The 12548-nt window shown below is 36.9% G+C and overlaps 1 protein-coding gene across 2 annotated transcripts; it reads right to left on the bottom strand.

Moving 5' to 3' along the window:
- Positions 1–1522: 1522 nt before the first annotated feature.
- man2b2 (mannosidase, alpha, class 2B, member 2) lies at positions 1523–12525 on the bottom strand. Of its 2 annotated transcripts, XM_027134404.2 has the most exons (19): positions 12310–12525; positions 11541–11687; positions 11321–11426; positions 10737–10909; positions 10517–10632; positions 10217–10394; positions 9908–10106; positions 9256–9446; positions 9002–9161; positions 8717–8862; positions 8315–8592; positions 7539–7727; positions 7203–7446; positions 5745–5855; positions 4253–4445; positions 3595–3741; positions 3353–3465; positions 2386–2506; positions 1523–1926 (listed from the first exon to the last, which is right to left on the bottom strand). In XM_027134404.2, exons 1-19 carry the CDS (start codon positions 12436–12438, stop codon positions 1835–1837), a joined length of 3033 nt encoding a protein of 1010 aa, XP_026990205.2. In that variant the 5' UTR covers positions 12439–12525; the 3' UTR covers positions 1523–1834. The 2 variants fall into 2 exon arrangements, with proteins under 2 accessions (XP_026990205.2, XP_026990206.2); XM_027134405.2 differs by lacking the exons at positions 1523–1926; positions 2386–2506; positions 3353–3465; positions 3595–3741; positions 4253–4445 and adding an exon at positions 4503–4731.
- Positions 12526–12548: the final 23 nt, after the last annotated feature.

Genomic DNA, 12548 nt, shown 5'->3' with positions numbered 1-12548 from the left:
CTGTTTTGGGACCACACAGTGGCCTACACAATATTAGGCAGGGGGTTTTGATGGTATGGCTGATTGAGTTCAACTGATCATGGCAATGGCCAAAGCTATCTCCATGGTTTCTATGTAGTACTATCCTCGGCAATCCCATGTGTCTCCAAGCTGTCCATGTGGATTAAACTTAAATAGTGAGACTGTATCTGAGTCCGAAACACTCATTTGAAGGCTGTTCCACTCCTTGAGGTACCAAAAAATAACCTGCACCTTTTGATCAGGCTTGGTGGACCATAAAAAGTTCACTCATGTACTTCAACACTTTATAGGTCAGTAGAAGTATTTTATAATCAATTGGAAAATGAATTTTAACTAGGAGCAAATATAGTGTGGGTAAGATATCGGCCATGTGTTCACATCTTCTGGTCCTGGTGAGGACTAGTTCCTGGTTAGATGCTGCATCCTCGATTAACTGGAGCTTGCTTTGCACCTACTGGAACATCCAGAAAGTAAGGCATTACAAAAATGCAACCTAGAGGCAACCAAAGCATGAACTATTTTTTATTCTACATTGTGCACTAAAATTATATTTCTTATCTTAGCATTTACTTTGAGATGAAAGAAGGCTATCCTAGTAATACTATCTACATGAGCTTCAAATTAATGACCAGAGTCAATAATCACACCAAGGTTTTGCTAATGATGCACATGGTGTCCTATACAAGTACTTCTGTCTTGTCAGAATTAAGTAGGAATGACAAAACCTTATAAAACAATACTAAACGTAATTAAGAAATATATTACTGCTTAGTGTTAAATATCCAATACATTATGCTTTAATACCAATGAACAACATGTACAATACAGTATGTAGCCTTCAGATGCTGATAAAGACCAGTATTCAATACCACTTTCTACAAGACTTTCCACTGGCACTAATGAAGGGTAACCTTAACAATAACCATGACACATGTCAAGATAAACTCAGAGATTAACAAGGTATATATTAAATACATGTATATTATAACCTCAAAATATTTATTGAAAGCATTTTTATGGTTCATGGTAAAGTATTTGTTGGGAAAATTACAATATAAAAGTCTGATATACTGTATGTCTTTCTTGCTAAGAATCAATTTAATGCTCAATATTATTATCTAACAGCAATTATTTAAAAAAAAAAAGACTTTTTCAATGTCAAGAATTCTAGTGTATAAAACTGGATGAATAACAAAAAAAATTTTTTTATTATAACTATACATTATTACAGTGTTTACTGTATAACATGTTGTTTGTAGATAATATACTAAATAATAGAAATGTATTTGTTTTTGGTTTAGTTTTTGTGTCCTTAAGTGTTTCATTTTAATACTGAATATCCAGTCATCACACCCAGTATTCTTGGGATAGTCCCCAGGTCTAACACTGAACAGGATAATGTTGTTTATCTGTTGCTTAAACTGGTTACACCGAATGGTAGTTTAAAAAAAATTTACCCTAGTTATCTTTGGTAGTTATATAGTCAAATACCGACACCCAATAAACAAAAATAATCACTTTATTGAAATTCAAATACTTTTTCAGAAACTTGACTCAAGAAAAAAAAAAATCACCACCAATAACTCAAATCAAGCAATACAGAACTAGTTCTATGTAATAGTCTTCACAGAAGACGCTTAAAGGTTTGCTGCACCAGGAATATGAGTTTAAGAAAATGGCCATTTCAGAAAAAGACAAAATTTTTATGTTAAAAGAAACTTTTCGAAGATGTAATGAAAGTTTAACAAGGTTTTTCATAAACTCAAATTTGTTATTTATGCTGTAACTGAGTGAAAGGGCAGACTACAGAGCACTATTTAAAGTAAAGCAAGAAAGTTCTGATCTCTTTGGGTGATATGGTAACAGTGAAGTCCTCAGTCACACCTTGAAAGGAGCTGGTGCTCTCTGAAATAAACGAACATACACACAGACAGACACACAGACAGACACACATACACACACAGACAGACACACAGACAGACACACAGACAGACACACAGACAGACACACAGACCGACACACAGACCGACACACAGACCGACACACAGACCGACACACAGACCGACACACAGACCGACACACAGACCGACACACAGACCGACACACAGACCGACACACAGACCGACACACAGACCGACACACAGACCGACACACAGACCGACACACAGACCGACACACAGACCGACACACAGACCGACACACAGACCGACAGACACACACACAGACCGACAGACCGACAGACACACAAAGACAGACACACAGACACACACACACACCATCAGCTTCATATATAAAAATTTCCACTCATTTTTAAGTCCATAATAGAATATGAACAACATGCAGGTTTAAGCAAGTTAGTTATACCAGTGTTCTCTCCCTTTTCAGTTGTCCTCCACCTCCATCTCTGGAGGTCTGTGATGTTCCAGGTTCCTGTGAGGGAACGTTCCTGCACTTCCTTTATTTCCCCAATTCCCTGCATGACTTCCTGAACAGGGACAAAAAAATAAATAAAAAATGTGGGAATGATAAAGAGCAAATCAACTTGTAAAATAACAAAAACAGCTAAACATTGAAGGTATATTTTTTAATGAAACATCTAAGACAAACTTGTTTAGATAAAAACTAATATGCAACACTACTGCCAGCACTGAGTATGAATTATACCTCAAAAACCATACAGAATGCAATTACAGGGCAAAAATATTTGGATTGCATTAAGTAGCTTAAAAATTCTATTCTACAATGTGAAAGTGTATGTCAGGTGTTTTCCATAAGTATAATTGGCAGTCAATTACAAAAAAAATATCTACAATATGTGGAAAATAAAAATTAGCACTTTTGGTCATTATGGCCATAAAAACATTGTCATTGATAGTAATGGGCAATTGAGTGATTATACATGATAGTAATTCAGTATTTCAGTGCATATAAATGGACTTGCTTCCTTCATTTAATGTGAGATATTAAAAATCACTGCATGTTTATTCAGCTTTTCCAGCGAAGAATATTCACCCTCCATCTCCACTTGCATTCAATTAAAATTCTAGTGCAAGTTTTCAATCTTCTATTGACTTCCCCATTGTACTGTATGTACACAAGCTAACATTTTTCAGTAGTGCTTGCTGCTAATTTTTTTAAAATAGTTCCTGCTTATAGACATTTCATTCCACACCCCCCCCATTTTGAGCCTTGATAATGTCTATTAGCCTGACTGTGTTGATTTCCTTTGGCTGTTTAATTGACTCCCCCTTTCCTCTTGTTCCGTCGTTCCTACCCTTGCTGTTCAAGCTATAGTGTACCAGACAATGAATTAATTATCACATTATTTTACCTTTAAGTTGATGGTTGTAGGTTGAGAAAGAGCAGGATCCTCTCCTTTCTCATACAAGTGAGCAATCCTCAAGAGAACCCAATCAAAGTCTGATTTAGCTGCTTTTTCTTCACCTAGCAATAATAATAATAATAAATTACAAACTACATGAACATATGTTTATAATGCTTAAGTAAAGTGAGAAAGTGAATTTAAACTTAGGACTGGCAATGTGTGTGTGTAATCTGTAAGGATTTAAGTACCAAAGTTAAGATCCTGCAGGTGCTGGGTGTGTTTTGGGTTGTATCTCCAACCAGGTATACTGAAATACTGTAGGTGGAGATTCTGAGGCAAAACTACAGGCTGAACAGTGGGTCCATTCTTTCGCTCTCTCCTCCTCCATGGTTTCTCTGATAAAGATGAAAAGAGTAAAAGAGGATATAATGGTCAAGATCCTGTTGTAAAACAGGAGTCTTCACAAAAGGGCCTTTCATTCCAACCAGGCAGGAGTTACACCCTTTTCTACCGGTTTAATAATCATATGCTGGGCTCCGTTCCACTATCAAGTGTGCCACCAATTTGTATGAAAGAAAGTCTATAGCCACTTTTTATTTGCTGATACGACTAAAGACCCCTGTTATAGATGGTATCATGTGGATACTATAAAGCTTATATATCCCAGAAACTGTTTACATTAAAAACATTGTTTTAACTATGGATACTGTAGACTTTTACCTAAGAACTGCTGCTGTAATAATATAGACTCTTATTTACAGTAGGTTTCCTTTTAGCACAAATTTTCCACCGTTTGTCTTAACTCTTCCACAGTTGTATACTCCCATTCAAATAGTGGCATTTCACACTGTATGCTTTCTGCTGTTTCTATAATAATACATTATATATAACTGTGTGCTAACTCACCAGGTTTGTCTATAGCTAAGACCACAGGCCTATGCTGTAGCTGTAATGCTGCCCGCTGATAGATAGAGGTCATTGCAGCAGGAGAGCCAACCATCATCCACAGAACTGGCCGCACCACTGAGGAATCATTCAAGGTCAAGTTATACCCCAGATTCCACTCCTGGTTGTTCCAAAGCCGCCTATGAAGCATCACCTACAACACCACCACCACAAACAACAACAACCTTGACAATAGTAATTGCTGGCATGGCTGTATATTCGGCAGCTATTCCCTAAACCAGACTCCTATAAACTGGTGTATTTGGCTTAAATAGGTAAAATATGTAAAAGTAATAAAAGCATATTTTACAGGATGTGAAAGCTATTATATGTATCTCCATAACAATAGGGCTTAACTACACTAACCTTCTTATGACTTCTTCTTTGAAAGTGATGATGCTCAGAAACAAATGATTTGCTATTATCTCTTTATAAATAAACTGCAATGCATAGAAAATAATGGTGTCCATTGAATACATTGAAAAATACATGACCAACAAAAAGCCATTTAGGATTTGACCCAATTGTTAACTGTTAAACTAGTGAGTTCATTAAAGCTTGGCTATGCATCCCTTGACCTGAATATGTATTAGCTAATATACAAGCTTGTTTTTTATGGAATAGTAAACACACATGTAGTCTGTTTTTATTTTATTTTTTTTTTGGTAAAATCCAAGTACTCTGGACTGTCACAAAAGGTCTCGACATATTTTTCTGCTTATGCCTTTACTAACCAGGTAATTGGATCAGTTAATTAAAGAACACAAATAGGCCAGTCATGATTATGAAGTTTTGGGTGACCAATAAGCCATTCATGTGATTCCAATGTTTTAATACAGCAGCACTGTAATGCTGCACCTATATATTTTCATCTTTTTTCAAGACTTAAGTTAATTTTCATGTTGCATTTTAAACAAGTACAAACTTTACAATGGATTTAGTCAAGTCACACATCACAATGGTTAGGATAGATCACTAATCACATTGCAAGCTGTTTTCCCCCAGCCTATAAACTAATTTTCAACATGTAAACAGGTGATTTTCTGCCTTTAAAGAACGTTATAAAATAGGGCCTACAATTAGACTATGACCGAGTTTGTAGTATAAATGATATACTAACTTGAATAACTATTCAAATAAAGTTAAAGGAACTATTTATAGATTATCTAGGCATGAACAACCATAGTGTTGACATGTTTTTGCATTAGTTGATCAGCTGTTGTATGGCTTCAGCTGGCAGATTGTTAACAGGCTTTTGTTCACTGTTTGTGTCTAAAACTGACTATCCAAATAAATTTCTTTAGAGTCTTTATAGCACATAGTAATTTATTTTGTGCTTCATATCCTATCCCAATTTATAGCTAAACAAGTAGCAGTCTCAATCCAGATAATGTCTCTGTATTAACCTGCAAAAATGATAATTTGTGTGATAAAGTGTGTAGGCTACACGCACCTCTATCTGGCCCTGGCTGAGACTAGCTACTCCATGTGCTCTCTCGCTGAGGAGCACCAATCTGCTGTCGTCATCTCCGATGTATGCTCCTCGTACCATTGGGTAGTAGTTCTGCACATATACATACACAACACGCATAAGGACAAACACACAGATCAAAGTAAACTTATATATACAGTTGTGCTCAAAAGTTTGTATACCCTAAAATAAATTGTTAACCATTGGATAGTGGTGGGGGCACGTTGGCTTAGTGTTTAGCACGTTTGCCTCACACCTCCAGGTGTTTACAGATCCTTGAATGTTTGGCCACATTATAAAGACACAGGTTAACACACAGAGATTTAAATTGCTATTAAAGGGAAGTTTCCACAGCTGTGACTCTTTGTAATTGTAATTAGTGTCTGTGCATAAATAGTGAGTTTCTCAGCTCATGAGGTGATGCACTGACTTGGCTGGATACTGCACCATGGGGAAGAACTGCCAATGGATCTGCATAATAACGTAGCGGAAAATAAGGGCTTCTGTTGATACTAAGCCATGGTCAAGCATAGAAAGATTTCACCCACTACTTACAGAGGAATTGTTCAGCATGCAAAGAAGAACCCACAAACAGGCAGGCAGCACACATAGACAAGCCACACAGCTTATAGAGAAGAGTGATTTGCAATGATGAGACCAAGATGTAACTTTATAGTCACAAAAACACTGTTTGGAGAGAAGTCAAAAACTACAGTGAAAAGTACACTACCCCCACTGTAAAGCATGGTGGTGGATCTCATGTTTTTGGGCTGTGTGAGCTCCAGTGACACAGGGAAGTTAATAAAAATGGATGGATAGATGAATGCAGCATGTTACCAGAAAATACTGGCAGACAAATTTCCATTCTAAAGCACAAAAGCTGCACATGGGATGCGGTTGGATCTAATAACATCTCAATGATCCATAACACAAGGCAAGGTTGACCCTCCAATGGCTACAGCAGAAAAACGTGAAGGTTAAGGAGTCCATCACAGTCTCCTGACCTCAAGAACACTGCACGTTTGAGATCTCCCCAGCCTACCAAAAAATTTACAGGAACTGTGGCAATTTTGCCAAGCAGAATGGGCAGCTATACCACCTCAGAGAATTAAGGACCTCATGCACAATTATTACAAAAGACTGCATAGCATCATTTGATGATAAAGCAGGCAATACACGATATTAAGACTAAAAGTATGCAAACTTTTGAACACAAATTATTTCCTTATTTTCTCATGTTATATTTTGTTTGATGATTATGCCTTCCTTTTATGCCTTACATATTAACCCGAGTCCTATAAGAAATAACATGCATTTGTTTTGCCTTTTCACTTATGTTCTCTTAAAAAAAAAGGTATACATCTTGTATACAATGTATGCAAACTTTTGAGCACTGTATCATGATGAATTCAAGTGACTGCATGTGTCTCTTGTTCTTACTCTAGATAATGCATTGTTGATATACTTCTTGTACTCCCTTTTCATCATCTGATAGCCGTTATTATCAGTATATATTGTCTTGTTGTTAGTCAGACTGGTGGTGGTTCTGAGTACAGCTTCCCTGTTCACCAGTAGAGGGCCCACTGCATAGCTCTGATCCAATCTCTGGCATAATAACTTGTCACTGAAGCCCAAAGGCACCCGGGTGACCACAGAGTAAGTGTGGTTCTTATCAGATTCCTCCCTTTAGAAACATGTTACATGAGCTTCTTTATCAAGGAAAAAAACAAACCAAAAAAAACTAATGATATTTAAAAATGTGTTGAAAGGTTTTACCTGTAGAAGTACTGACGTATTTCAGAAATTATTTTCCCTGGTATTATTTGCATTGAGACAGATTTGTACCCAGGAACAGTATCATTGACAGTAAAGACATAGTTATCTGAGATAGGCCCAGCATGGACATCTCCATTGGCCTTGTATTCCCAAAAGTCTTGTTGTATCTTCACGGTCATCTTCTCATGTCTGAAACAAAATATTAGAAACCATAAATAAATTCTGACAGATAAAAGCAAAAATCCACCTACAATGCGACCAACGTCTTGTACTTCAAGATATTTACACAGGTATGACTAATTTAAAAAATGTGGGAGAAACATGAGCCTTGTGATTGGTGGACCTTACAGAAGCTTAAACCAACATTATAACTTTGTAGAGCAAAGAGTTTTGCATATTCTGTATGTGCCGGATATATGCCTACAAACACAATATAATATTTCTCTCATTCAAGTCATATATTACTTATCAGGCTAGAAGTAGATGTAGAACTGTAGATGTACCTCTCTGTTTGATAAACACTGTTTTATGGAATGCTTATTTAAATTGTTAACTTATTTTTATAAATTATGTTAGTACACATTTCAGTTTGACAAATCTTTCATGTAAAAGGCAGAAAAGTCAAAAATATTTTTAATAACAAAACAAAAACAACAAAACACCCCTAACCCAGAAACGTTTGTACACTTCTGATAATATACTTAGAAATGAGGAAGGAAATAAAAACAAAATTTAAAAATCTAATAATCAATTGGAGATAATTGATATAAGATGACCTGAGTTTTATACTATGCAGAAGATTTGTCTCCTGGTCGAACAGCAGCACGTAGCAATCGTTCAGCACAGGCAAGAGCAATCTCCCTCTTTTCTTCCACTCACTAACGTTCCGTCTCTTAAAATTCACCACCCTCGCTATGTAAGTGAGTCCACAAGTAGTACCAATTTTACACTCTGGCTGTGGGAACTGAATACTGTATTTTCTGTATTGAAGTCCACCCAGTTCCACCACAATAAAAAGGTCATAATCATCTGCTGACTCAGCAGATGTCTGGATCTGTGGGGGAAAAAATACATAGGTATACTGATCACTTATCACCACACTGAAGAAGCAGCTAAGCAAGCCAGCATTAAGGGTAGAACACATATGAGACTGATAAAAGTCTGAGTGATTGAGTTACCTGAGCAGGAACTGCGTTCCCATTATCGTCAAACACAAGTGCCATAGGATATTTCACTGAAATGTTGATGTATGTTGTAACATTCCAAGCAAGTGGGTTGTACACAATGATGTGCTGCTCAGGATCCATTGACAACTCTGTATTATCTAAAAAATGATTATGCATAATTAATTCATTCATAAAGGACTTTGTTCTGTGTTCTGTTCATATTTTAGTGAACATATCAGTAGCATCACATATTATATAATATTTCTTTAAATCAATGAATATGAAATACATGCTCACCTGGGCTTAATGAGTTGATAGGAATGCCAGGATTTTGAGGGAGAAGAAACATGGCTGCCAAAAGTTCTTGCACGCCCATCATCCCTTGCATGAGGTGATCCATGTACATATCTGCCACTTTTGGTGATTCTGTGCCTGTAATACCATCATGATGTTGAACCTGGTTTTATTAAGAAAAAGCAAGCAAAAATCATTAATGAACATTATATCAAAGATTATCTAAAGATTTGTTTTAAAAACAAAACTTTAAGCACTTCAGAGACAGCCCATCTGATGGCTTTGAGTTTGCTCATGGCCCACTCTTTTTGGACAGGGCCATCAGGGTACTTGATCCGGTAGCGCACAAACAAAGACTCTGCAGCATGGGAAAGGGAACTGGCTCTTCTTGCAACTCCTTTCAAAACATTTCGGGAGGCATAGAATCCTGTCCATGCCTGGAATTGTTCTGAAAAGAATGAACAAACAAGATCAGGTGGGAGAAACAGAAAAGAAGTAGTTAACAAATGGGTGACGACAACTTTATCCTATGATGAAACATTTCTATTCTGATGACAGTGAGGTCTTTCAGGATGAATCTACCCCATCCACAGGACAAAAGAGTAGAGTAAATGGATTTGAAGAGGGTGCAGTTTTGTACATTATATGCAGAGACTTCAAAGTCACCACATATGAACCCAACTGAACATGTGTATTATAATGGTGATCATCTAGCTAGAACAGATCCAGAGATGCGTACAATCTGCACACTGAATCTGTTCTGGTAGCTGATGAAACTTTACTAAGCCACTTCAACATTGTTTTCCCACTTATAATCTGTTATCCATCTGTAGAAGTACAAAAATAACATAATTGGTTGCTAACAAAATCAATTCTTTTAGAATATTGTAATATTTAAATAGAGCTTACCAGTGGAATAGGGGAGAAAATCTTGGCTTCCCCTCACCTCCCAGGACATATTCGATTGGTACAAAGCTTGGAAGTAGTCTTTAAGTGTGGCATACTGGACAGTCACTCCAAACTCCTTGCTACGCTGATTGATGTAATTCATTAACATGTCCATATTTGTGAACTGCACTGAGGCATTGTAGAACTGCTTGTCACATCCCTAGAAATGTCAAGAGACTTTAAAATGTAGAATTCATAAACAAATAGGTAGATATATTAACAGCAGAAATGTGAGTGATTTTGGTTGTACCAATATAAAAATAAACTTACCCAAGGCCAGAGAACATGACTGGTCTGGAACCACTGGGCTCTTTGTTTAATGTTGGTCACCATGGTTTGGGCATAGGGCTCCAAAGTGTCCTTTGTAACTGGAAGGCTCATGTTGGGATACACGCCATCTTTAGGTGGGTCTGGAAACACAGCAACTCCATTCCAATAAAACCCTGACCTATTTACAATAACAAATAAGTCGGAGAACGTTAATGGATTATAACCTGTGTACATAAATTGGCATCAATTATTTAATTATTCTGTATAGTTTGTGACACAGATTATGATGTAATGGCTTACTTGTTTGAGAAGGGGAGGTATGATGGTGTACAGTAACTGTACTGATCCATTGTGTGTGTAAACATCTCCTGTGCCTCCCCTAAAGAGGATGATCCCCTCCACACAAATTGCAGTCTCTTTATAAATATAAGTACAATCATAAAATTTGTCAAAACATGGCCACATGTATAGTTTACATATTCTTGAACACATTTTTGGGTAATGAGGAAGGCAAGACAACCTTGTTTTTCTGCATGTCATCTTTGAGGTCGTAGTCAATACGAGAGATGAGATGAGCATCAAATCCAGCCAGAGCAAAAAGGACTGGAGTGGTGGCAGAGGCACCGAAGGGGTCAACATGCCAGGAGAAGCAAGGCCTAACACCAAATGTTTCATACAAGAACCCGTGTCCCTCTGTAATAAAAGAGAGGATGCAGGATGGCATGGGTACATCAGAAAAGGAAGTATCTGTTCACTCTATAAATTTAATTTACACAGTTCTGTTGTTACTTCAGTCATAGTTAATCACTCAAAATATTGTAAATATATTGAAAGTCAATCTATACGATTATTATCTAACCTCTAACTTCAAGATATGCCTTCAAATGTCGGGAGGTGTGACATAACAAACTAGACATTAAACTGTTCTCTAATTACATTCATAAATCTGTCCAAATGTTTTGTCTGGCATGCTGTGAGATCTGCTGGTTGTGTGGGAAAGATGCATGCTATAAACAAAATAATTTAACGTTATTTTGCTGGGCCAAGTTTTACCTTCAACTTGACTACATTTTCCAACATGTACACTATAAAGACAGCACAAACCTGTTAACTGAAGGATGGCATCATCAATATCTGTCACTGCCTCGTCATGCATCACTTGACCTCCAATAACAAACTCCAGACGCTCTTCCTGCACAAGCTGCCTCACCTGACATGAAAACAAGTCTTTATTAACAGACAATATGTATCCGCAACAACAAGCTCACATTAGAGAAAAATGCAGCAATACCCAAAGTGACAGCAGTGAAGGTTTATTACTTGCCTGTGTCTTGTGCCACTGAGATGCTGTGGTATCCCACCAGAGTCGGAAGAATTCTTGTTCAACTACGATAAATCTGTGACTCTTAACTCGTGTCAGCTCCTCCACAACGGTGCTGTACACGTTCGCCGCATAAGCATGCATGCTCTCCTGTGGATAACATCATCATCATCATTCTCTACAGCAGAGCTGCTCAAATGTTTTTTACAGTTTAAATGACCTCCTTAACAGTATAATAAATGTTATGTGTTCTTACATATTTATTAAAATAAATAAATACAGACACAGGCGCGCGCACACACACACACACATACATACATACATACATACATATAACAAGTTTGTGACACAGATTATGATGTAATGGCTTACTTGTTTGAGAAGGGGAGGTATGATGGTGTACAGTAACTGTACTGATCCTGTTATATAACTGTTATATATATATATATATATATATATATATATATATATATATATATATATATATATATATAATGTCATAAACGTGTACAATAATAGTTTGGCTATTTACTAGAGCCAGTTGTTTTGTTTTCTGAACTTTCCACACATATATCCAAAAATCTACATATTAATGTGATATTTATAGTGAAAGTAAATTTGGCATTAGTGTGTTTAGGTGTCAACAATTAAAATTTTAAATCTAAATGAATAATTAAAACAAAGTCTTTGGATATTCTATATATGGTCCCTTGGCAGACCCCACATTAAGAGCCCCAGTTTGTTGTCAACACCCCAGAACACTGAGCTTTACCTGAACTGTGTAAACCCATCCGACATCCATGTGACTGTGAGGGATGACAAAAGTCTGGATTGGATTTGTGGAATAACTCACAGAGACACAAACACACAATAACCCAAAAAACAACAGCGAAAACTTCATCTTTCCGGTTAAACTCCACTACCACCGACTACAAACCGTCTCATGACAGCAGCATATGACTGCTTTCTGCGCATGCGCAATTTAACCGTCGTCAAACCGATTTGATTCTG

The sequence above is a fragment of the Tachysurus fulvidraco genome, chromosome 1 (genome assembly GCF_022655615.1).
Source record: "Tachysurus fulvidraco isolate hzauxx_2018 chromosome 1, HZAU_PFXX_2.0, whole genome shotgun sequence".
Lineage (NCBI taxonomy): Eukaryota > Metazoa > Chordata > Actinopteri > Siluriformes > Bagridae > Tachysurus > Tachysurus fulvidraco.
The sequence above is the reverse complement of the archived record's forward strand: the minus strand, read 5'-3'. Positions and strand labels throughout refer to the sequence as shown.

Excerpts from the sequence above, each read along its gene's own strand:
- man2b2 (XM_027134404.2), bottom strand. The coding sequence starts at position 12,438 with ATGAAGTTTTCGCTGTTGTTTTTTGGGTTATTGTGTGTTTGTGTCTCT. Across the intron at positions 9,162-9,255 it reads TCAGATGGGCTGTCTCTGAA|GTTCAACATCATGATGGTAT; the intron begins GTGCTTAAAGTT and ends TAATAAAACCAG. Across the intron at positions 7,728-8,314 it reads CTGCATAGTATAAAACTCAG|ACATGAGAAGATGACCGTGA; the intron begins GTCATCTTATAT and ends ATTTTGTTTCAG.